Source organism: Pristis pectinata, chromosome 10 (assembly GCF_009764475.1).
Source record: "Pristis pectinata isolate sPriPec2 chromosome 10, sPriPec2.1.pri, whole genome shotgun sequence".
Lineage (NCBI taxonomy): Eukaryota > Metazoa > Chordata > Chondrichthyes > Rhinopristiformes > Pristidae > Pristis > Pristis pectinata.
Genome location: NC_067414.1, coordinates 1840985 through 1868347, shown reverse-complemented (window position 1 = coordinate 1868347; position 27363 = coordinate 1840985). Strand labels below are relative to the sequence as shown.

At 43.7% G+C, this 27363-nt stretch overlaps 1 protein-coding gene across 1 annotated transcript in view; it reads left to right on the top strand.

The window, feature by feature from the left end:
- Positions 1-27363, top strand: part of agpat5 (1-acylglycerol-3-phosphate O-acyltransferase 5 (lysophosphatidic acid acyltransferase, epsilon)) — a 123672-nt gene that overhangs the window by 54069 nt on the left and 42240 nt on the right. The window contains 1 exon segment of the mRNA XM_052025080.1: positions 9980-10141. Coding sequence (XP_051881040.1) covers positions 9980-10141 — 162 coding nt within the window.

The window sequence follows — 27363 nt, the reverse complement described above, 5'->3', positions numbered from 1 at the left end:
GGCCTTTGACAAGGTCCCACATGGGAGGTTAGTTCAGAAGGTTCAGTCACTAGGTGTCCATGGAGAGGTTATAAACTGGATTCGAAATTGGCTGTGTGGGAGAAGACGGAGAGTGGTTGTGGATGATTGTTTCTCAGACTGGAGGCCTGTGGCTAGTGGTGTGCCTCAGGGATCTGTGCTGGGGCCATTGTTGTTTGTTGTTTATATCAATGATCTAGATGATAATGTGGTAAATTGGATCAGCAAGTTTGCTGATGACACTAAGATTGGAGGCGTAGTGAACAGCGAGGAAGGCTTTCAAAGCTTGCAGAGGGATCTGAACCAACTGGAAAAATGGGCTAGAAAATGGCAGATGGAATTTAATGCAGACAAGTGTGAGGTGTTGCATTTTGGAAGGACAAATCAAGGGAGGACATACACAGTAAATGGTAGGGCACTGAGGAGTGCGGAGGAACAAAGGGATCTGGGAGTTCAGATACATAATTCCCTGAAAGTGGCGTCACAGGTAGACAGGGTTGTAAAAAAGGCTTTTGGCATCCTGGCATTCATAAATCAAAGTATTGAGTATCGGAGTTGGGATGTTATGGTGAGGTTGTATAAGACATTGGTGAGGCCAAATTTGGAGTATTGTGTGCAGTTCTGGTCACCTAACTATAGGAAGGATATTTGTAAGATTGAAAGAGTGCAGAGGAGATTTACTAGAATGTTGCCGGGTCTTCATGAGTTGAGTTACAGGGAAAGATTGAACAGGTTAGAACTTTATTCCTTGGAGTGTAGAAGAATGAGGGGAGATTTGATAGAGGTTTACAAAATGATGAGGGGTATAGACAGAGTTAATGCGAGTAGGCTCTTTCCACTTAGATTAGGAGAGATAAGTACGAGAGGACATGGCTTTAGGGTGAAAGGGGAAAGGTTTAGGGGGAACTTCTTCACTCAGAGTGGTGGGAGTGTGGAACGGGCTGCCATCTGATGTAGTATATGTGGGCTCACTCTAAGTTTTAAGAATAAGTTGGATAGATACATGGATGGGAGAGGCCTGGAGGGTTGTGGACTGGGTGCAGGTAAATGGGACTAGCGGAATAACGTTTCAGCACAGACTAGAAGGGCCGAATGGCCTGTTTTCTGTGCTGCAGTGTTCTTTGGTTCAATGGGAAAGTAGGGCAGGTGGAGCCAGGAGAGGGGAATGAAGGTGGAGCAGAGGCTGGATGGTATTAAGTGGGGACACAAAGGCTACCAGGTTTGGAATCTGATAAAGTGATAATGGAACCATTGGGGGAGAGATGAAGGGCAGTTGGAACCAGAACGAGGTGGGGGAGGTGGGATCTGATGGGTCAAATGTGTGCATAGAAGGTGGATGGAACCAGGAGGGGATGGAAAATGGTTGATGGGGGACTGGAAGGGGGTTATGGGAAAGGGAACAAAGGTGGGAGGACCGGAGGAGGATTGGCTGGGAGGGGGCGGGGAAAGACACAGGTATGGGTGACCTGAAAATGGAAAATTCAGTGTTCATACCATTGGGTTGCAGACTATCCAGGTGGGATATGAGGGGCTGTTCCTCTAGTTTGTGTTGGGTCTCACCCTGGCAGTGGAGGAGGCTGAGAATGAATGGGTCAGTGTGGAAACAAAAGGGAAATTGAAGCTGGGAGCTTGAGATGCCCATTCCTTCCCTCCCACAGATGCTGCACAACCTGCTGAGTTCCTCCAGATTCCAGCATCTGCAGTCCTGTGGTTCAGTTTAGAGTTAGTGGATTACAGATTTACACCTCAGAAGTGCTTCTTAGAAAACCTCTGAGTGTAACCACCCCATCTCCCTGCATCACGTCCTCTGTTGCAATGAAAATGTTGAATTTTTTTGTGGTTTGCTTTGAGATGTAACTTTGTCCTCCAAGTATACTTTGAGTACAAAGTTGTATCTCAAAGCATCATTCCAGAGTGTTTTCACTCACCCATTTTGTGTTTCTGATATCCTTTCCACAACAGCATTGCTGCATTTTTTTTTGTTCTGCAGGTTCCCTATTAAACACTTATCTCCTATCCTCACCTTTGACCTCTTATCTTTTTTATTTTTATTAATTGCTGTAGCCTACGTTTTCCATAGAGCCACGGGAGAAGGTCACGTTCATATAAACGAGGTTTGTTTTTTCATGCTCAGATTACTCCGAGTTGAATCAGAAATGGATAAATCTTCTTGAGTGTGTGGATCAAGACTCCAGTTTAAGTACCAACATACCTTTTGTACTTTCAAATATGTTCACAATATCTAAACATCTTCTTGTGTAACTTTTCATTAATTTTGGATTATAACAGTCCAATAAAAGCAGTCTGTTTGTGAATCCTGTTTTCTGGAGATGTGTATTTTTGTGTTGATCCCACAAATAAACTACAATAAGTAAATCCTGATCAAAGTAACTTGTGTGACAATTAATTCCTGTTTACTGTGTGAAATTGAATTGTGTTGGTGCTTTGCATCATTCTATTCATCATTATCTTGGCACTGTACTTCCCACGATGAATGAATACAGGCAACATTATTGTTTTGTTGGCTAAAGAACTTAAATTCATAATTCACTACACAATATTCTGATGTTTGTAAACTTGGTCAAATCGGTTTTGTGCCATGGGTATAAAAGTTTAATGTTTAATCCAGTTTATATTTTACTTGAATGTATGGATTGCTGCTACTTCGAGATATTCCAAAAACTTGCATTATTCACGGTGATTGTGCAATGGTTTTCAAACAGTGCCAGTCATCAAGAACAGCTTAGTTCCCATGCATTAATATTGTGCGTCATATCATTGCATGTCAAGGAGCTCTCACCATCACTCAGCTGACAGTATTCCAACCAGAAATTCACTCATGAAGATGGAGCTCATTAATTTGAAAGGCAGTGAAAGTACAGTTGATGTCAGCTCTTTACAGCTATCTGGAATTGCAAAAAGAACAAGATCCAAATAATAATTCAGTGTACTTTCTTACTTTTGCCTGTTACTGATGGGATTTAAACAAGGATGACATCCTCGAATTTTAGATCTTGGAGTCTGTGAAGTAATGTCTGGTATGTTAGGGTGATGGCGGCAGGTCATCCAGGAGAGCTTGGGAATAGTTCATCTGAGGGCAGACACATATGGATGAAGAGTTCAGTAAAAAAAAATAAACTGAGGGAGGGGAAGAGATGGGTGAGGTTATGAAGTCATCAATAAACTACTTTTGTAGCAATCAGAAGCTCAAGTTGAGGAGACATTGGGTTGAGAAGAGCTTTGTTCAGCCTGTCGTGAGCAGTGTATTTGGGGAAGGGTGTGGAATTAAAGACAAAGAATCAGCAGGATCTCATTAGAAGTTGCATTTGAATGGCTGCTCTGTTATTACAGGGGCTCAAATAGACATGGCATTCCCTTCTTCAAAAAGGGATAAAGCTCACGTTCATTGTTGATTATTTCATGGTGGTTTTCATAGGTGCCCACTAACCCAGCCACAGAAACAAGTTCTTCTGAGCATTTGAGTGTTACAGGTATATAACGGTGGTTGCAAAGGCCTTGTCCACATCACCCATCAGTTCATGAATAAAGTGTTGAAAACTGGGCTATCTACTGGATATAATCCCCACTTCTTTTTCTTATAATCGCAATGACTACGTGTCGTGGGATCTTCTTTTACCAAGGTGTTGCTATTGTTGGAGGAATCCTTATGACTTGAGCTTCGCTTGGATTATTTATGATAAACAAAGTCAGAGTAATGATTTTGAGAAGTTGTGTATACACAAAATTGTTTTGTTAGCTCATTGTGGGAAGTGGAGGCAGGTCAATGGTGTAGTGCAAGAGCTCCAGGGGTTAGGAAGATTGGTGCTGCATAAAATGCTGATCGCAATTTTTAGAAAAAAAACATCTGCACAGGGAATAGAAGCAAATTAATTTTTTTTGGTCCTTTCACTTGGTACCGTCTCTTTAAATATATTTATGGCCTTTATTGACCATAGATGAACTCCTGATCTCTCAACCTACCTCATCACGGCCTTTGCCCTTTATTTGTCTACCTGCACTGCACTTTCTCTGTAACTGGAACACTGTGTACTGCATCCTGTTTCTTTTTCCTTTTTTGACGTACTTCTGTTTAATTGTGTATGGATTGATCCGTCTGGATGGTGCGCAAACAAAAGCTTTTCATTATATCTTGGTACATGTGACAATAATAAATAATTACTGTGACCAATTAATAGTCCAGGCTGACACACTGCTGGTACTGAGAAAGTGCTGCACTTGTCATCCTTCTTAGATCGTAAATTCTGTCTGCTGCTCTTGAGTGAATTGGAAAGAATTCAAGGGCACTTTTGATGAGCAGGGTTCACTGTGGTGCCTTGGCCAAAATTTATTCATAAAGCAACCTATTAAAAGCAGATAAGCGCTGCTTTCATTTCATGTACACACAAAAATCAGCTGCCACATTTCTTACAACAGTGACTATACTTCAGAAGATCTTAGTTGGGTATGAATTGTTTGTAGCACCAGTGAGCTGTTGGGCTAGTGTTTAAAAATAATAGACCAAATCTTGCTGATGAAAAACAGTAATTGCATGGTGAGCAGCTCCAACTCCTCATAAATGGATGCATGTTTGGGACTTGGTTTGTAAAAATCTAAACTTGCTGACATATTCCTGTAGGCAAATCTGTCAACATGCTTCCCTGCTGGACTCTGCCAGGGGCTAGCTGTGCTGCTGCCTGCGTACAGAGAGAGACTGAGGAGTGCAGCACTGGTGAAGAGGACTACGAAGAGCTGGATGGCAAAGGTGGAGGAGCAAATTCGGGATTGCTTCGAGGCAGAGGACTGGACCACATTCAAGGACTCATCAGCGGACCTAAATGAATATGCCACAGTCGTCACCGATTTCGTAAGGATATGCGTGGACAAGTGTGTACCCACAAAAACATTGAGTCTTCCCCAACCAGAAGCCCGGATGAACCAGGAGATTTGTAATCTGCTGAGGGCTAGACCTGTGGCATTTAGGTCTGATGACCCAGAGTCGTATAAGAAGTCCAGGTACGGCCTCCGAAGGCCACTGTGAGCACAAAGAGGCAAATTTGGGCTAAACTGGAATCACAGACAGATGCTTGACAGCTGTGGCAGGGCTTGCACAGTATTACTTCCTACAAGACAAGATCAGTTAGCATAAGTGGCAACGGCATGTCACTCCCAGATGAGCTTAATGCCTTTTATGCACGTTTTGATAGGGAGAACTATGACACACCCACACGAGCCCCCATATCTCCAGATGACCCTGTAATCTCAGTCTCTGAGGCCGACATCTGGGCTTCCTTCAAGAGGGTGAATCAACAAAAGGTGTCTGGTCCAGACGGCGTACCTGGCTGAGTACTAAAGATTTGTGAGGACCAACTGGCTGGAGTATTTACCGACTTCTGAGGTCTGAGGTTCCCACCTGCTTCAAAAAGGCATCTATTGTACCAGTGCCCAAGAAGAGCATGGTCAATGACTACTGCCCCGTAGCGCTTACATCAACTGTAATGAAGTGCTTCAAGAAGTTGGTTATGACGCAAATCAACTCCTGCCTCGGATGTGGCCTGGATCTGCTTCAATTTGCCGACCACCGCAACAGGTCAACAGCAGATGTGATTTCTCTGGCTCTTCGCTCTCGTCTGGACCATCTGGACAACAGGAACTCTTACATCAGGCTGCTGTTCATCGACTACAGCTCGGCGTTCGACACAATCATCCCATCCAAACTCATCCTCAAGCTTCAAGACCTGGGCCTCTGTACCTCCCTCTGCAACTGGATACTCCACTTCTCATCGGCAGACCTCAATGAATGAAGATTGGTAACTTCTCGCTGATCATCAATGTAGGTGCACCTCAAGGCTGCTCTACTCTCTATACACACTCGACTGTGTGGCTAAGCACAGCTCCAACGCCAACTTCAAATTTGCTGGCAACACCACTGTTTGTTGAATGAATCACAGGTGGTGATGAGTCAGCGTACCGGAGAGCGATAGGACTCCTGGCTGAGCGGTGCCGCAACAACAACCTCTCACTCGACGTCAGCAAAACTAAAGAGCTGACTGTTGACATCAGGAAGGAGAAGGAGGGTGAACATGCGCCAGTCTGCATTGGGGGATCGGTGATGGAGAGAGTCAGCAGCTTTAAATTCCTGGGCATTAACGTATCGGATGACTTGTCCTGGGCCCAGCACATAGATGCAATCATAAGGAAGGTGCACCAGTGTCTTTACTTAGGAGGTTAAGGAGGTTCAGCTTGTCACCGAACACACTAACAAACATCTACAGATATACTGTTGAAAGTATCCTGACTGGTTGCATCATGGTCTGGTATGGCAATTTGAATGCACAGGAATGTAAGAAGCTGCAGAGTAGTGGACTCAGCCTAATACATCACGGGCACATCCCTTCCCCACCATTGGTAGTATCTACAGGAGGTACTGCCTCAAGAGGGCAACATCTATCATCAAAGATCCCCACCATCTGGGCCATGCCATCTTCTCACAGCTACCATTGGGCAGGAGGTACAGAAGCCTGAAGTCCCCCACCATCAGGTTCAAGAACTTCCCTTCAACCATTCGGTTCTTGAACCAACCGGCAAAACCCCAATCACTACAGTTTAGCAACAGGATCACCACTTGGAATCACAGAGCAAGACAGCATGGATACAGGCCCTTCAGCCCAACTAGTCCATGCTGACTCTGGTGCCCATCCAGCTAGTCCTAATTTCCTGCATTCAGCCCATATCCCTCTAAGCCCCGTCCCTCCATATACCTATCCTGGCAACATCCTCGTAAATCTTCTCTGCACGCTTTCCAGTTTAACCACATCCTTCTTATAACAGGGCGGCCAAAACTCTATACAGTGCTCCAAGTGTGGCCCCACCAACGCCTTGTACATCTGCAACATAATGTCCCAAATCCTATACTCAACGCCCTGACTGATGAAGGACAGCTTGCTAAATGCCCTTTTCACCACCCTGTCTACCTGTGATGCTGCTTTCAACAATCAATGCACTTGTATTCCCTAGGTCCCTCTCTTCCATCACAGTTCCTGGTGCCCTACCATTCATGGAATAAATCCTATGCTGGTTTGACTTTCCAAAATGCATCACCTCACATTTAACTGTATTGAAATCCATTTGCCACTCCTCGACCCGCTTCCCTAACTGATCAAGATCCCTGTTCTCTACGATAGCCTCCTTCGCTATCAACAACACCTCCTAGTTTTGTGTCATCTGCAAACTTTGTGCACTCGCATCCAAATCATTTATATAAATAACAAGGGTCCCAACACCAACCTCTGCGGCACACCACTAGTCACTGGCTGCCATTCTGAGAAACAACCTCCAACCACCATGCTCTGCTTCCTACCTCTGAGCCAATTTGATCACTTTGCACTATAATAGACATTTTTTTTGTTCTAATTGTGTTCTTGTAAAAATCATTTTTAATTTATTGATTTTCTTATGAATGCTACTTATCTGGTGCTACATGCTTGTGATGCTGCTGCTAGTAAGTTTTTCATTGCATCTGTGCATACGTGTACTTGTGCAGATGGCAATAAACTCGACTTTGACTTTGGAGAACAAACCTGTTCCTGGGCTAGAGGTTCCGTAAGCCCAGGCATTTCAGTGGAGATTTTAAATTTGCACTGAAGAAAAGTAGGAAGAGGCTCTGTTGCATTTTTAATTATTTGTGCTTTTAGTTTTTTTTAACTAGTTCTTGCTTTCAAGGATTTTAGTCCAAAGCTACATTATTATGATTTATTTCTGTTTTAATTTTTGAATGCTTCTGAATGTTAGGACCATTGGAAAAACATCCCAGAAGCTTATCAGCTTTGATAGGCAGAGAAGTTGGAACAATGGCTTAGCTATCTGTCCAGGTAGTTTCAGTACTTTTGTGGGTAATGAGTTACCTGAATAACACCAGATTACTGTTCAGCTGCTAAAATGAACAAAATACAGATTGAACCAATGTGATTTTCAAAGTAATACTTTTGTGTCGAAAAGGAAGTTAGTTTTGATAACTTAGAAATGTTGAAACAACTTGAATTATGTCTCTCAGAGATTCAGCAATTAATGGCTATAATGATGTGCTCACATTATTGAGAATGGGGACTGCTTTTGCAATTGGGTTTGACAAAAGACACTGTACAGAGTATAGTATTACAGTTTCAGAGAAAGTGCAATGCAGGTAGTCAAATAAGGTGCAAGGGCCATGATGAGGCAGATTGAGAGATCAGGAGTTCTTTATTGTATAAGAGGTTCATTCAGGAGTCTTACAACAGCGGGATAGAAGCTGTCCTTGAGCCTGGTGGTATGTGTTCTTAAGCTTTCATATCTTCTGCCCGATGGGACAGAGGAAAAGAGTGTGGAGAGGAGACTTTGATTATGTTGGCTGCTTTCCCGAGGTAGTGGGAAGTGTGGCCAGAGTCGGGGGTTGGGGGGAGGTGGAGGGCTGGTTTTGTGATGGGCTGGGCTGTGTTCACAACTTTCTACAATTTAAGATAAGATCTTTATTAGTCACATGTACATCGAAACACACAGTGAAATGCATTTTTTGCGGAGTGTTCTGGGGGCAGCCCGCAAGTGTCGCCACGCTTCCGGTGCCAACATAGCATGCCCACAACTTCCTAACCTGTATGTCTTTGGAATGTGGGAGGAAACCGGAGCACCCAGAGGAAACCCACACAGACACGGGGAGAACGTACAAACTCCTTACAGACAGCGGCGGGAATTGAACCAGGGTCGCTGGCACTGTAAAGCGTTACGCTAACCGCTACACTACCGTGCCTGCCCACGGCCAATTTCTTGCGGTCTTGGGCAGAGCAGTTGCCATACCAAGCTGTGATGCATCAGGACAGGATGCTTTCTTTGGTGCATATGTAAAAATTGGTGACCGTCATTGGTGAATGATGAATTTCCTTAGCCTTCTTAGAAGTAGAGGCACTGGTGTGCTTTCTTAGCCATGGTTTCTACGTGACTGGATCAGGGCAAGTTATTGGTGATATGATACACCCTGGAATCCTAAGCTCTCAACCCATCTCCAGCTCACCAGCTCGGCATCATTGATACAGACAGGGGCGTGTACTCCGCCCCACTTCCTGAAGTCAATGACCAGCTCTTTTGTTTTGCTGACGTTAAGGGAAAGGTTGTTGTCTTGATACCATAGAGGTTCTCTATCTCCTTCCTGTACTCTGTCTTGTTGTTTGAGATCTGGCCCACTACGTTGGTGTCATTTGTGAGCTTGCAGGTAGAGTTACAGCACAACCTGTCCAGGCAGTCATGAGTGTATAGGGAGTAAAGTAGGGGTTGGGGACGCAGCCTAACAGTGCACCAGTGTTGGGAATAATCATGGCAGAGGTGTTGCTGCCTATTTATTTTGCCTACTGAATGCGATCTGTTGGTCAGGATCCCATTGCAGAGGGAAGTGCTAAGTCCTAGTTCTAGGAGTTTGGAGATGAGTTTGTCTGGAATTATGGTATTGAAGGTGGTATGGTATTAATAAATTCAACTTCCATCATGTGCATTTTTTTTTCAAATAAAATGGAGAGAAAAATAAATGGTATTGATCATAGGTGATTGCAGCTACTTCGACTTGAGTGAGAGTATGTATTTCATTATTGCAGTCATATTTAGGTTAAATGTTGTTAATTAAAATGCTAAACGAGCTCATGCTGAACCAGTAAAATGGAACATTGGAAAGTCTTTGACAAGGGGCCAGAGTGAGAACTGTTGTCCACTGTGCTGGCCATCCAGAGTAACTGTGTTTGATAGTGAACTTAGAATTGTCTTTATCCACTTGGTTCTACTTTCAAGTGACAAAGGAGGAATATTAGTTAACATCAGGTATAAATTTAATTCCATGGTTGGATTATTTTAATTTCAATTTTTTATCTACTGTATGCCAGTGTTGCAGACGTACCTTGTAACCTTAACATCCTCCAACTGTAAGTATATCCTTGTTCACTTTCAGGACTGCCGGAGCTGAGACATGTAATGTCTCCACGCGTGAAGGCAACACGGATAGCCGTTAACACCTTGAGATGCCACCTAGATGCAGTGTATGATATCACAGTAGCATACGAAGGAACTGTAAAAAGTAGTGGGCAACGGGCAACAGCTCCATCCATGCCTGGTCAGTATTTTGATTGTTAAAATGTTGTTCTCTTGGTAACATGATTGTGTACAGTTTTAGTTACCCTATTATAGGAAAGATGCCATTAAGCTGGAAAGTGTGCAAGGAAGATTTACAAGAGTGTTGTCAGGACAAGGGCCTGAGTTATAGGGAAAGGGTGGGCAGGCTAAGATTTTATTCCTTGGAGTGTAGATGACCTTTATAGAATTATGAGGGGCATAGGTAGGGTGAATGCACACAGTTATTTTCCCAGGGAAAGGGAATCAAAAACTAGAGGGCATTGGTTTAAAGAGAAGAGAAAGGTTTAAAAGGGACCTGAGGGGCAACTCCTCCACATAGAGGGTGAGTATATGAAACAAGCAGCCAGAAGAAGTGGTTGAGGCAGGTACGTTAACAACATTTAAAAGACATTTGAACAGGTACCTGGGTAGTAAAGGTCTGGAGGCATATGGGATAGACATGGGCAAGTGGGACTAACTTTGATGGGCATCTTGGCTGGCATAGATGAGTTAAGCCAAAGGGCCTGTTTCCATGCTGTACAACAGAACAGAAATCCTTGACCAATTTGTTGGTCTGATGCAGTTATGCACAATTATGTTGGACTCAATGGAATGAGAAGCAAGAGTACATGTTGGATTGCTCCTACTGGATGTATATGTTTCAGTAGTACACTTGCAATCTGTGCTGTTAAGCATCCTACACGAAAATTCGATAATACTTCCAGGACCTGCTGAGAACTAAAGGTAATCTTCACTGCCTAAAATTATAAATTACTGTTAATCAGAAATTAAAACTTCCCCAATCATGAAGTATTTGATTATTCAGCATATATCCTGTATCATTTTTAAGAATTGAATTGAGTAGTGGACAGTGTTATTGAACACCATTCTCTGGCACAAAACTTGTCCAAATTAGACTCCAAAAGCAAAGGGCAGTTCCTGTTTCCCACAACTTGAAGCAATGTTTCCAGCAACACTGAGTCAGCATGGGTGAAAAGTGTGAGGGACAGGTCTCTGCTGGCAGCAGAACTGGTATTTATAAGGGTCCAGATACAGTAGTTCTGACATTTTATTTTACCAATTGCAATCCTGAAGAGAATTCAGTTCCATCTCCATCTGGTACTGGAAACCATGGACTGTAGTATGGGATATGCTACCTTGGTAAACTCAGTAGTCTCATGAATGCAGAAACAATGGATGTTTTTGCTGTGGCCTCCACATATGGTTAAAATACTGGTAGAGATGGTCTTTGTACAGCAGTAACATTCATCATGACTGAGATAAATACAAAGATTTTTCAATTCCCATTTTCTGTGATTTACTGTATGGATGCCCATCTTCCACAGCATAGATCAAGTGTCAGTATTAATATATTTGAAATTGGGAGCGAGTAACTGAATTGTGCAGGCATCATAATGGGAATGCTAATTTCTAGTTTGGTTGCTCCAGTCTCTTGGTTAGCACATCATGGCAGTCCGTTGTTAACTTCTGGACATATTCACTTATCCCTCGGCTAGTGAATTATTTATAGATAACATAAGCATGGAGAAAAGCATCACTCTTGAAAACACATTCAGTGGACCCAAGCATGTGGTTTCAGTTCTGCTCAAGTACTGCAGGTATGGGAGTCCTAATCCATGGACTTTGGGATCATACTTTAATCTCTTCCAGTGAGTTGGCATAATGTTTAGTGCCTTGCAATTAGTCTGCTCAACAGGGAAGGTGTCATCGACACTGCTTTAAAACAACATTTAGCCACCAATAACCAACTTATGGATGTTTGGTTTGGGTCTGGCCCAGGATCACTGCTCCACATCCCAACACATTCAAACATGACTAGAGAACTGAATTTGCAGAGGTAAGGGGAGAGTGACTGTCCTAGATCAAGGCAGCATTTGACAGAATGTAGCATCAAGGTGCTAGTGAACCTGAAATCAATGCACATAAAGGGGAAAACACTGCAGCAATTGGAGTCATCCCACTCAATGATTGATGGTTGTGGTTGTGAAAGGTCAGTTATCCCAGTCCTGGACATCACTGCAGGAGTTCTTCAGGGCTGTGATTTAGGCCCATCCATCTTCATCAATGGCCATCCTTCTGTCACAATGTTAGAAGTGAGGATTTCACTGATTGCATCATGTTCAATTCTATTTGTAACACCTCAGAAAATTAAGCACTCCATGCCTTACATGCAGCAAGACCAAGAAAAACATTCGCGCATAGGCTGATAAGTGACAAAGTAACATTGATGCCACATGCAATGGGGGTCTCCAGTAAAGGAGATTCTTACAGCCACCTACCCTTGAATGACATTACCACTGCCACAAAACAACAAATTTCACAACATACTAGTCAGGGACAATAAATCTGATTCTGAAGTAACCCACCATAAATATCTAACCATTGACCAAAAGCTCATCTGGACTAGAAAAGTCAATATCTTCTCTCTATCACGGAATACTCCCTCTCTGCCTGGATGAGTGCAGCTCGAACAACACTCAAGTAGCTCAACATCATCCAGGACAGAAAGTACCCCTTTTGATTTGCATCCCATCAATTGCCCTGTGTGTTTCTTCCATCCACTAGTGACGTACATTATCTGCAGTGTATACTATGGACAGGAAGCACTGCAGATACTCACCCAAGGTACTTCTGGAGCACCTCTCCAAATCCACTAGCTCCACCATGGAGGGCAAGGGCAGCAGACACAAGGGAAGAATGCCACCTACAGATGCCCTTCCATGGAATCTGAAGGCCATCCTGAAATATCTCCAATCCTTCATCATTGGGTCTGTCTCCTGAAACTCCCCTCTCAACAGCACTGTGGGAGAGCTTTCACCAGAAGTGCTGCAGTGGTTCACCACCACCTTCTCAAGTGCAATTAGGAATGGGCGTGAAACACTGGCCTGGCAAGCAATGCCCTCGTCCTTAAAAATGAATAATCAAAATTAATGGATATTATTCACCAATTAGGTCACCTTTCCTGGAAAGCATAATGAAAATAATATTAGTTTCCTTGGACATTCTTGGCAAAAAAAACAATTTGAAAGCAATATTTACTCAGAACACTACACATTCTGCAAATAATTTGGTTAATATCTTTATTAATGTGATTATGTAATTTTTATGTAATTCTTCATGTAATGTGATACATCAGAGTTGTGACTTGTTTTGATTTGACAGCATTGTTTATTGAAATGGATGTTCAGGCTTCTAAATTTAGCCATCATATGATGGTGCAGCCAGCTGCAGTTGAAGTCTACAAGGAAAAATCAGAAAGGCGTTGGCATGTGTGTGTAGTGGGCTTGAATAAACAATTGAAGAAAACTCCTGAAACCCAGTTGTTATTTCTTGCCATCCAAGTATATCAGTTTGATATACATACATTTTACTGCTTAAAAATACTGACATTGTGCATCACATTTGTTTATGTGTGGCATATTCCATTATATGGACACATCATGGAATATGCTAGTCAGTGGTGTCCTTTGCAAATCTTGGGAGGATGGGGGAGAACATCGAGAATAACAGACATGGACAGCAGTGAACAGTTTGAATATGCAGATATTATTGTCATAACCCAATTTAGTTTGGGGTTGGGCCTGCCTCATTGAACTACATGAGACAACGTCACCATTCAGACACACAGAGGGACAGTGAGTTGACTTGCACTTGGCCCAATTATTGTGATTGCAGGTAGACCAAGGGTGGTTCTGGACGAACAAGATGCAGCCCATCCACTATTTGTTTTGAGTTGTTGTTAGTAATGTAAAATGGAGTATTCTCGGGAGGATAGAATACTTCATCTATGTTTAAACTATTTACAGAAGTAATTGGTAGTAGAATGTTTAGTAATGCCAAATTTGTGACGTAAGCTCTTTACTTCATAAATGCTCATTCTGTGTTGACTGTTTAAAGTTCAGTTCATATTTCATTATTGTGGATGATTTTCCAGCAGAAATTTAACTTTGCAGTAAAATTACCCATCGAAATGTGAAAATGAAGCCTTATTTATTTTGGGTGAATAACAAATTAAGTTTTTTCCAGTAATTTTTAAAACAAGATATTGTTTTAACAAATCGACAAAAAATTCTGGCATTTTTCTTGTGAAAACATTTGAAAGATGATTTTTTTTTTCCCCTTTCCCTCTTTGAGTAGTGGGATAAGTTTCAGAGACCAGTGTTTAAGTAATAGACATGAAGGTAAGGGCAATAAGAAGCCATTAGTTTATGTCAAAACTGTTGAGCAGGAAATTTCTTTTGAATAAGTGTACGGCGATTAGATAACACAGAGATGGAATGGAATTTTCTGCTGATTTTGTTTTCAACAGGGGATACTTGTGCGCAGAGTCCTGGTTTGATTTTTTTAATTGATTCCAACTTCTCCTGTTCCTTCCACTGGATATAGTTTCACATTTCTCGCCCAAGTGACCTTTGCTAAAAATTGGCAGACAGTTCAGCTGATGGTAGCTTGATTCTGTCTTTAATTTTCCATTCTGGCAGCACCTCTTGCCATCTGATGCAGGAGTTGGGAGTGGCAGCCCTGTTTAATTTCTTTGCCCTTGCACAATTTGAGAGCACAGAAGCCAATTGTCCTCCAGTTAATTTGGCATGCACCATAGATTTTCCTTGCCAATAAAGCTGAAAATTAATTTCCTGCAATGCACTGAGCAACTTGGCTTAAGGGGCTGACGTAGTTTTTATGCAATCCTGTGCAAACAATGCAAGTGTGTAATTTGCCCTTAATTCAGCATGGTGAGTGTTTACATGCTGCCATATTTCAGTGAGGGAAACAAATTACCATAGAACAATACAGCACAATACAGGCCCTTCGGCCCACCATGTTGTGCCACCCTTCAAACCACTCCTAAGACTATCTAACCCCTTCCTCCCACATATCCCTCTAACTTAAATTCCTCCATATGCTTATCTAACAATCTCTTAAACTTGTCCAATGTATCAGCCTCCACCACCACCCCAGGCAGCGCATCCCATGCACCAACCACTCTCTGGGTGAAAAACCTCCCTCTGACATCTCCCTTGAACTTCCCACCCAATACCTTAAAGCCATGTCCTCTTGTTTTGAGCATTGGCACCCTAGGAAAGAGGCGCTGGCTGTCCACTCTATCTATTCCTCTCAATATCTTGTGTACCTCCATCATGTCTCCCCTCATCCTCCTCCTCTCCAATGAGAACAGCCCTAGCTCCTTTAGTCTCTCCTCATAATCCATACTCTCTAATCCGGGCAGGATCCTGGTAAATCTCCTCTGCACCATTTCCAATGCCTCCACATCCTTCCCATAATGAGGCGACCAGAACCGGACGCAGTACTCAAAGTGTGGTCTAACCAGAGTTTTGTAAAGCTGCATCATCACTTCGCGGCTCTTAAACTCGATCCCCCGACTTATGAAAGCTAACATCCCATAAGCTTTCTTAACTACCCTATCCACCTGTGAGGCGACTCAGTGATCTGTGGATATGGACCCCCAGATCCCTCTGCTCCTCCACGCTGCCCAGAATCCTGCCATTTACCTTGTACTCCGCCTTGGAGTTTGTCCTTCCAAAGTGTACCACCTCACACTTCTCTGGATTGAACTCCATCTGCCATTTGTCAGCCCAGCTCTGCATCCTATCAATATCCCTCTGCAAGCTTCGACAGCCCTCCACACTACCCACAACACCACCAATCTTTGTGTCATCTGCAAACTTGCTAACCCAGCCTTCCACGCCCTCATCTAAGCCATTAATAAATATCACAAAGAGTAGAGGTCCCTGAACCGATCCCTGTGGGACACCACTAGTCACAGCCCTCCAATCCGAATGCACTCCCTCCACCACAAGCCTCTGCTTTCTACAGGCAAGCCAATTTTGAATCCACACTGCCAAGCCTCCCTGGATCCCTTGGCTTCTGACCTTCTGAAGAAGCCTACCATGCGGAACCTTGTCAAATGCCTTACTAAAATCCATGTAGACCACATCTACTGCACTACCCTCATCAATCTTCCTGGTCACCTCCTCAAAGAACCCTATCAGGCTTGTGAGGCAAGATCTTCCCTTCACAAAGCCATGCTGGCTGTCCCTAATCAGTCCATGATTCTCTAAATGCTCATAGATCCTATCTCTTAGAATCCTTTCCAACAGCTTACCCACCACAGATGTAAGGCCCACTGGTCTGTAATTCCCTGGACTATCCCTACTACCTTTTTTGAATAAGGGGACAACATTCGCCACCCTCCGATCCTCCGGTACCATCCCCATGGACAACGAGGACTCAAAGATCCGAACCAACGGTTCAGCAATCTCCTCCCTCCCCTCACGAAGCAGCCTGGGGAATATTCCGTCAGGCTCCGGGGACTTATCTGTCCTAATATTTTCTAACGACTTCAACACGTCCTCTCTCTTAATATCCACATACTCTAGAACGTTACCCTTACCTACACTGTTCTCAGCATCATCAAGACCCCTCTCCTTGGTGAATACTGAAGAGAAGTATTCATTGAGAACCTCACCCACTTCCACAGCTTCCAGGCACATCCTCCCACCTTTGTCTTTAATCGGACCTACCTTTACACTAGCCATCCTTCTGCTCTTCACGTACAAGAAAAACGCCTTGGGATTCTCCTTAACCCTACTCGCCAAAGCCTTTTCATGTCCCCTTCTCGCTCTCCTCAGCCCTTTCTTAAGCTCCTTCCTTGCTACTCCATATTCCTCACGAGCCCTGTCTGATCCTTGCTGCTTACGCCTTATGTATGCTGCCTTCTTCTTCCTAACTAGTTGCTCCACCTCCCTCGTCACCCACAGTTCCTTCACCCTACCATCCCTTCTCTGCCTCACCGGGACAAATTTATCCCTAACATCCTGCAAGAAATCCCTGAACGTTGACCACATCTCCATAGTACATTTCCCTTCAAAAATGCCATCCCAATTTACACTCCCAAGTTCTCACCTCATAGCCTCATAATTCGCCTTTCCCTAATTAAATATCTTCCCTTCCCCTTTGCTCCTATCCCTGTCCATGACAATTCTAAAGGTTATGGAGCAATGGTCACTGTCCCCCAAATGCTCACCCACAGATAGATCTGTCACCTGACCCGGTTCATTACCTAAAACTAGATCTAAGATGGCATCCCCTCTAGTCGGCCTGTCAACATACTGTGTCAGGAATCCGTCCTGGACACACTTAACAAACTGCGCCCCATCTAAACCTTTGGCACTAAGTAGGTGCCAATCAATATTTGGATAGTTGAAATCTCCCATTATAATAACCCTGTTATTTTTGCATCTTTCCGAAATCTGCCTCCCTACTGCTACCGGGGGGCCTATAGAATACTCCCAGGAGGGTAACTGCCCCTTTCTTGTTCCTAACTTGCACCCATATTGACTCTAGAGGGGATCCTTCTACATCATCTACCCTTTCTGCAGCTGAGGGGGAAGGGAACTGGAGGAGTAGGTCAGAGGAAGAAGGGAATGGGGAAAAGTTAGATCAAACAGGTAGAGAGGCTTTGAGGAAGGAGAAGCAGAATACAGGCTATAAAAGTAGTAAGGTGGATGGGCTAAAGTGTATTTACTTAAATGCAAGAAGCATCAGGAATAAGGGAGATGAACTGAGAGCTTGGATAAGTACATGGGACTATGATATTGTGGCTATTACAGAGACATGGCTGACATCAGGGCAGGAATGAATATTGAATATCCCTGGTTTTCAGTGTTTTAAAAGGGATAGGGAGGGGGGGGAGAAGAGGAGGAGGGGTGGCGATACTGGTCAGGGACACTGTTACGGCTGCGGAAAGGATGGATGTTGTAGAAGGATCATCTCTAGAGTCCGTATGGGTGGAAGTAAGGAACAAGAAAGGAGCAGTTACTCTACTAGGAGTATTCTATAGGCCCCCCGGTAGCGGTAAAGATATAGAGGAGCAGATTGGCAGGCAGTGTTTGGAGAGAAGCAAAAATAACAGGGTTGTTATAATGGGAGACTTCAACTTCCCAAATATAGACTGGAACCTGCTTAGTGCCAAAGGTTTAGATGGGACGGAATTTGTTAAGTGTGTCCAGGAGGGATTCCTGACGCACTATGTCGACAGGCCGACTGGAGGGAATGGCATGCTAGATCTAGTTTTAGGAAATGAACCGGGACAGGTGAAGGATCTATTGGTGGGTGAGCATTTGGGGGACAGTGACCATTGCTCCATAACCTTTCAAATTGTCATGGACAGGGACAGGTGCAGAGAGGACAAGAAGATATTTAATTGGGGAAGGGCGAACTATGAGGCTATAAGGAGAGAACTTGAGAGTGTAAATTGGGATGTCCTTTTTGAAGGGAAATGTACCATGGAGATGTGGTCGATGTTCGGGTATCTTATGCAGGATGTTAGGGATAAATATGTCCCGGTGAGGCAGAGAAGGAATGGCAGGGTGAAGGAACCGTGGGTGACGAGAGAGGTGGAACGACTAGTTACGGAGAAGAAGGTAGCATACATAAGGTATAAGCAGATAGGTTCAGACAGGGCCCGTGAGGAATATAGAGTAGCGAGGAAGGAACTTAAGAAAGAGCAGAGGAGAGCTAGAAGTGGACATGAAAAGGTGTTGGCTAGTAGGGTTAAGGAAAATCCCAAGGCCTTTTTCACGTACGTGAAGGGTAGGAGGATGGCTAGGGTAAAGGTAGGTCCGATTAAAGACAAAGGTGGGAGAATGTGCCTGGAGGCGGCGGAAGTGGGAGAAGTTCTCAATGAATACTTCTCTTCGGTATTCACCAAGGAGAGGAGTCTTGATGATGCGGAAGGGAGTGCTGGTAAGGGTAATGTTCTCGAGGTTGTAGATATCAAGAGAGAGGATGTGTTGCAGTTGTTAAATAATATCAAGACAGATAAATCTCTGGGACCTGACGGGATTTTCTCCAGGCTGCTTCGAGAGGCGAGGGAGGAGATTGTTGAACCACTGGTAAGGATCTTTGAGTCCTCGTTGTCCACAGGGATGGTGCCGGAGGATTGGAGGGTGGCGAATGTTGTCCCCTTGTTCAAAAAAAGTAGTAGGGATAGTCCAGGGAATTACAGACCGGTGAGTCTCACACCTGTGGTGGGTAAGCTGTTAGAAAGGATTCTAAGGGATAGGATCTATGAACACCTGGAGAATCATGGACTGATTAGGGACAGCCAGCATGGCTTTGTGAAGGGAAGATCTTGCCTCACAAGCCTGATAGAGTTCTTTGAGGAGGTGACCAGGAAGATTGATGAGGGTAGTGTGGTGGATGTGGTCTATATGGATTTTAGTAAGGTGTTTGATAAGGTTCCTCATGGTAGGCTTCTTCAGAAGGTCAGAGGCCAAGGGATCCAGGGAAGCTTGGCAGTGTGGATTAGGAATTGGCTTGCCTGTAGAAAACACAGGGTTGTGGTGGAGGGAGTGCCCTCGGATTGGAGGGCAGTGACTAGTGGTGTCCCGCAGGGATCGGTTCTGGGACCTCTACTTTTTGCGATAGATGACTTAGATGAGGGGGTGGAAGGCTGGGTTAGTAAGTTTGCGGACGACACAAAGATCGGTGGTGTTGTGGATACTGTGGAGGGCTGTCGGAGCTTACAGAGGGATATTGATAGGATGCAGAGCTGGGCTGACAAGTGGCAGATGGAGTTCAATCCGGAGAAGTGTAAGGTGGTACACTTTGGAAGGACAAACTGCAGGGCAGAGTACAAGGCAAATGGCAAGGTACTTGGCAGTGTACAGGAGCAGAGGGATCTGGGAGTTCATATTCACAGTTCACTGAAAGTTGCCTCACAGGTGGATAGAGCAGTTAAGAAGGCCTATGGGATGTTAGCTTTCATAAATCGTGGGATTGAGTTTAAGAGCCGCGAAGTGATGATGCAGCTTTACAAAACTCTGGTTAGACCACACTTAGAGTACTGTTTCCAGTTCTGGTCGCCGCATTATAGGAAGGATGTGGAGGCGTTGGAGAGGGTGCAGAGGAAATTTAACAGGATGCTGCCTGGATTAGAGCATATGGAATATGAGGAGAGGCTTAAGGTGCTAGGGCTTTATTCATTGGAAAGGAGGAGGATGAGAGGAGACATGATAGAGGTATATAAAATATTGAGAGGAATAGATAGAGTAGACAGTCAGCGCCTCCTTCCCAGGGACAAGAGGGCATGGCTTTAAGGTTATGGGTGGGAGGTTCAGGGGAGATGTCACGGGGAGGTTTTTCACCCAGAGAGTGGTTGGTGCATGGAATGCACTGCCTGGGGTGGTGGTGGAGGCTGATACATTGGACAGGTTCAAGAGTTTGTTGGATAGGCACATGGATGAATGTGAGATAGAGGGATATGCAGGAGGAAAGGGTTAGATAGTGTGAGGGTGGTTTGATGGACGGTACAACATGGTGGGCCGAAGGGCCTGTTTTGTGCTGTATGGTTCTATGGTAACCGTGTCCCTGACCAGCATTGCCACCCCTCCTCCTCTTCTCCCCACCTCCCTATCCCTTTTAAAACACGGAAAACCAGGAATATTCAATATCCATTCCTGCCCTGATGTCAGCCGTGTCTCTGTAATAGCCACAATATCATAGTCCCATGTACTTATCCAAGCTCTCAGTTCATCTCCCTTATTCCTGATGCTTCTTGCTGTTAAGTAAATGCACTTTAGCTCATCTACCTTACTACTTTTATAGCCTGTACTCTGCTTCTCCTTCCTCAAAGCCTCTCTACCTGTCAGATCTGACTTTTCCCCATCCCCTTCTTCCTCTGACCTATTCCTCCAGTTCCCTTCCCCCTCACAATCTAGTCTAAACCCTCCTGAACCACCCTAGCAAACCTGGCTGCAAGGATATTGGCCCCCCTCAGGTTCTGTTGTAGCCTGTCCTCTCTGTACAGGTCCCACCTTCTCCTGAAGAGATCCCAATGATCCAAAAATCTAAAACCCTCCCTCCTGCACCAACTTCTCAGCCACACATTTATCTGCCATCACCTCCTATTCCTACCTTCACTATCACGTGGCACTGGCAGCAATCCCGAGATCGCTATCCTCGAGGTCCTGTCCTTCAGCCTTCTGCCTAGCTCCCTAAACTCACTTTTCAGGACCTCATCCCTCTTCTTACCTATGTCATTGGTACCAACATGAACCATGACTTCTGGCTGTTCTCCCTCCCGCTCTAGAATTCTGTGGACCCGATCAGTGACATCCCGGACCCTGGCACCTGGGAGGCAACAAACCATCCGGGATTCATGCTCACTGCCACAGAACCTCCTATCTGTTTCCCTGACTATCGAGTCCCCTATCACTACTACCTTCCTCTTCTTCTCCCTTCCCTTCTGAGCAGCAGGACCGGTCCCAGTGCCAGAGACCTGGCTACTGCTGCTAGGCCCCAGCAGGTCATCTCCCTCAACAGCCTCCAAAGTAGAAAACGTGTTACTGAAGGGAACAGCCTCTGGGGTCCTCTGCTCTTTTTTTTTACTTTTATTTACAGCGTGGTAACAGGCCCTTCCGGCCCAACGAGTCCGCGCTGCCCATTTTAAACCCATATTAACCTACCCATATGTCTTTAGAATGTGGGAGGAAACCGGAGCACCTGGAGGAAACCCATGCAGACACGGGAGAACGTACAAACTCCGTACAGACAGTGACGGGAATCGAACCCCAATCGCTGGCGCTGTAATAGCGTCGCGCTAACCGCTACGCTACCGTGCTGCCCCTATCTGCCTGTTCGTTTTCTTTTTCCTTTTCCCTCCCCTGACAGTCACCATTCTATCTACTTCCTGGACTCCAGAATTACCTGCTCTAAGGGGGGGGTGACCGTCTCCTTGTATACAGTATCTACAAAACTTTCCCCCTCCCTGATGCTGCGCAGCGTTTGAAGCTGTAACTCCAGCTCATCGATCTTGAGCCGAAGTTCCTCCAGCCTCAAGCACTTACTGCAGATGTGGCCATCTTGGACTGCAGCAAGGTCCACGAGTTCCCACATCAAGCAGCTGCAGCACACCACCATGTCCTCTGAACTAATTCCCTTTTTTCTCCCCCTAGTTTTTCCTACTTAAATATTTATCACAGATAACAGGTGAAACCTTACCTTTTTCTACCTACCAGCTACTCATCTGCCTTGCCCCTTTTACGCCGAAGTCCCTTAAGCCAAAGCCCGACCACTCTTCTCCCTATCAGTCCACTGCCCGCTCCGACGCTGCCCACTGGATATGGCGGTTTGCTCTTTAAACTGTCCGCGCTTGCGCAGTCCAGCCCCCACTCTTCTTGACTAAAACTTATAAAACACTTAAAAAAGAACCTTATAAAAATCTAACCCTAATAATCACAACCCTATTAAAAACTAACCCTTATAATTAAAACCCTTTTAAAAAATAGATAAAAAGTAAAACTTATTTGCTCCAAAGTCTTCTGAAGCGAAACCCACGAAGCCTCCTCTGAAGACCTTCAAGAGGGTTTTCTTTTGGGAGAGAAACTGTGGTTCATAGATCAGCTGTTTGAGGGAATTGTGGCAAAGGATATGTCAAAGCACTAAATTGAAACTCTTCAGTAAAAGTTGAACTCTGTGGCAGAGGTGGGAAGGTGAATAGAGTTATTTGGGGTAAAAGTAGAATGGGGAATTATTAGCTGTTCTACATAATTATGACAAATGTGTAATAAATACACACACATAATGCACAAAGTGGACATTTTGGGGCCATGCATTCCACAACAGTAAATCATAAAAAATGGAGCAAAACTTCTTCAGAAGGATAACATTGTACAGACAGAATACTTGTTTACTTGCCAAATTTACCCCAGTGCTTTCATTTAGAAATTAGAAAGAACTCAAGATTTCCTCAGTTTGTTGAAAATCATATTCAATAATCAAAGACCCAGGGATTTATGGCACTTGATCTAGATTTTACAGTGAGCAGGAAATGGATGACAGGATAAAAGTTTAAGTTTGGTTTGGTAGTCCTGACAGAGCTGCCAGTGCCCACACTGTGGATGTTACTGTACAAGATGTTAAAGCTGTACAATCGACTTCTATTTCAAGACTTTGTTTTTGTCTGATATGCTTGTCCTTGTTTATTGTGACAAACCTTGGGTTACATTCTTTGCATTTTGCATGTAATGTCCCTTTATATTTGTCTCTAGAGGTATCATTCCAACAATAAAATTCCTGTGAATGGTTATATTAATGGCAATGACCCATGCTTGCAGCTGCCAATAAAAGACTTTTATGGGACAAAGTAACATCTGCAATGAGTCCTTAGAAATTATTGCAAGCATCGGTACTTCTGAATTCATTCTGATCACTGAATATAGATTGTTGAGTTATTGTTATTAACAGTGTCTGACCTAGGCAGTGAATGCACAGAAACATTTAATATGTACAAGCTGTCTTTAGCTTTCCTTCTGTTTGTTTGACACTACATCATTTTTCATAGGTTTTCATTAGCTTTCATAAATCTCCTTGTGTTTACACTTTCAGCTTGCTGATAGTTTGTGTCACTTCATGTGTTATGTTAAGTGAGTAAGGAAAAATAGCTATTGCACATTTAACTGTAAAAGAAACATGGGCATATATTTTAAAAATTGTGGTAAACCAGCCAGTGAAATAAATGTTGATAATATAAACAAGACAAGTTAGCAAACAGTGAACCTAAAATCATAAAGGTTGATTTATCACTGCAACTTGGCCCCAAGTAAAATATTGCAGATGCTACAAGTATAAAATAAAAACAAGAAGTTGGGAATACTAAAATTCACCTCTTTGTTCTCTCTCCCCATCTTTTCTATACCTTCCCTCCATAATCTCTCCATAAAACATGTCACAGAATTGAAACATTAACTCCTGCTGTCTTGGCAGAGGGTGCCTGACCCGAGTATTCCCTGCTTTCTCTGTTTTATGTCACTCTGACTTAGTTGATTTGGATGTTATTTCTCTCCAGTGGTTGAGGTGGTGGATGAAACATACTGCTTTGAAGTAGCATTCCATCTTATAGTTTCAGTTCAACCTGATAGGAACATAAATAATTAAAATGCCCTAATTAAATCTGGACTCTTAGTCCAGTTTTCATCAGTTTGAAATATGTTTAGTGAAAGTTTGTGAATGTGGTTTTAGGCCTCAACTATCTACCATTATTTTCTACATAACCGTTCATTGTTTAAGTGCATGGCTTTGGTATACAGGCAATCTTTTCTCGTGTTCCAAAGTGAGAGAACTGTATCTGGTTAGGTATTTTGTTAAAGGGAGATATTTGTTGGAATTGGCGTGATCTCTATTTTGGAAGAATATCAGAATCCTGAAGTTGAGCTGGGCCCTCAAGTAAAGGAAGTAGTCAGTAAGCTACTAGAAAATATGGTCTGCAGGAAAGTTTGAGTGCTTTGGGGACAGCATAATAACTGTCTTAAAACCAATTTCTTTCAGAAATTCTGCATACAAGAGCCTGAAAGCATATACCACCAGGCTCAAGGATAGCTTCTATCCCACTGTTATAAGACTATTGAACAGGTCCCTAGCACAATAAGATGGACTCTTGACCTCACAATCTATCTCATTATAACCTTGCACCGTATTGTCTACCTGCACTGCATTTTCTCTAGAACCGTTACACTTTATTCTGCATTCTGTTATTGTTTTATCTGTACTACATCCACGCACTGTGTAATGAATTGATCTGTATGAACATAGAACATTACAGCACAGTACAGGCCCTTCAGCCCACAGCGTTGTGCTGACATTTTATCCTGCTCTAAGATCTATCTAACCCTTCCCTCCCACATAGCCCCCTATTTCTCTATCGTTCATGTCTCTTAAGAGTATCTTAAATGTCCCTAATGTATCTGCCCCCACAACCTCTGCTGGCAGTGCGTTCCATACACCCACCACTCTGTGTAAAAAAAATACTCCTGACATCCCCCCTTATACCTTCCTCTAATCATAGACCTTAGAAGACCATAGAATAGTATAGCACAATACAGGCCCTTCGGCCCAATCACCTTAAAATTATGTCCCCTTGTGTTAGCCATTGTCGCCCTGGGAAAAAGTCTCTGACTGTCCACTCGATCTATGCCTCTTATCATCTTGTACACCTCTATCAAATCACCTCTCATCCTCCTCCTCTCCAAAGAGAAAAGCCCTAACTCATTCAACCTATCAACCTATGCAAGACAAGCTTTTCACATTGTACATGTGACAATAAAAAAACAATTTACCGAGTTCACTGCTTTATTTTAATAGAGGGGGAACTGACAGCCACAATTATTTTAAGTATGATAGAGCTCACCTATGGTTGATGCTCTGCTCTCAGGTGCTTTGGGTTCTGTATATCATGGTGCTTTTGTGAATGGGATTGAGGCGAGGAATGTTGGTGCTGAGAAATGAAAGGTTCCTTTTCCATTTTTGGGCGCTTGCTATCAGTATCAAGTGCTCCCAGGTTAGATGCTGTGCACCTGCATGCAGAATATAATTCCTGTTTCAGTATACTGTCCTGTCCTAAAAGGAGGGCAGAATGAGCTGCCACCAACAACTTCTGAGAATTCCAGTTAATGCCACATTAGGCACAATGCTTTTTTTTGCTGTAGCCAGGTTTGGGTTAATTTTATGCAGAGACCCCACAGATTGGAAATTTGAATTCAATCTATACAGGTTCAATCAATCTATCTAGGTGCTGGGCTTGAGTTTTGGAAGTGAGAGAACAATATCTAATACAATGCCATTCTGCTCAAGCTGTTTTGTGGAGGATTATAGCATCTATTTCAAATCCAGTAACTATCAAGCTCTGGGACAAATTAAACGACACATTTACTCTTGATTTCGAGAACAGTCCTTCATCACTAGAATTCTTCATTGTTTCCAAACTTTCTTGCGCGGGTGCTGTACCTGGGGCTTTTTAGTTGACAAGCATGTTGATAACAATTAAAGGAGGGCATTTTCAGTGTCTGGTCTGTCCACTTTGTCAGTATCATACTCTGAAATGTCAGTTGTCATTGGCTTTTGAACATTGCTTGGCTATTCCAGGGTGACCTCGAGCAATAGAACTAGGTCACATTGTTATCACCGTTTACATTCACCAGCCATGTTTAATGACCTTTGTTTTTATTTTGCTGGAGCAAAGTTTGATAAGCTGTGTTATGGCATTGAAAGTAGAACTTGTAGTAAAAATCAGTGCAAGTGAAGGCTACTCAGTCAGTTCACAGCCTTATAATAGTCTGAAATGATGCATATGAATATTGGTATTGGTTTATTATTGTCACTTGTACCAAGGTACAGTGAAAAACTTGTCTTACAAACCGATCGTACAGGTCAATTCATTACACGGTGCAGTTACATTGAGTTAGTACAGAGTGCATTGATGTAGTACAGGTAAAAACAATAACAGTACAGAGTAAAGTGTCACAGCTACAGAGAAAGTGCAGTGCAGTAAGGTGCAAGGTCACAACAAGGTAGATCGTGAGGTCATAGTCCATCTCATTGTCTAAGGGAACTGTTCAATAGTCTTATCACAGTGGGGTAGAAGCTGTCCTTAAGTCTTCTATTCACATCCTTCGCATCCCTGATCACTGCACATTATTCAGTAAGGTACATGAACATTCTATTGAGAGTCATGGTGTTGTACAGTATGTCCATGCTGACCAGTGGGCACCCATCTGTATTAATTCCATCTTAGCCCAGAGCCCTCAATGCCTAGGTGATTCAAGTGCTTACCTAGACATCTTTTAACTGCTATTAGTGTCTCTGCTTCCACCACTCTCACCAGCAGTGTCTTCCAGGTGCTCGCCATTCTCTGGGTGGAAAAAGGTCTCCCTCAATTCCCCTCTAAATCTCTTAGCTCTTATCTAGAATCTATATCCTCCAGTTTTATTCATTTCTGATGAGAGGAAAAGCTCCCTGCAGACTACCCAATCTATATATACCTCAGTCATGTTCCCTCTTAACCTCCTCTGCCCCAGAGAAGGCAGTCTCTCCTTCCATGCAATATCCCGGTGAATCTTCTCTGCATCCTATCCAATGCCGTTACCTCCTTCCTCTCATGTGGTGACCAGAATTGCACACAGTTCTCCAGCTGATGTTTTATAAAGTTGGAGCATAACCTCCCTGCTCTTGTATTCAGTGTCCTGACTAATGGAGGCCAGTATCCCATATGCCTTCATGACCCCTTTATCCATCTGCACTGCCACCTTCAAGGATCTTTGGACTTGAACACCAAGGTCCCTTTGTTCCTCAGTACTCCCAAGGACCTTACCATACACGATGCATGTCCTTGCTTCATTAGTACTC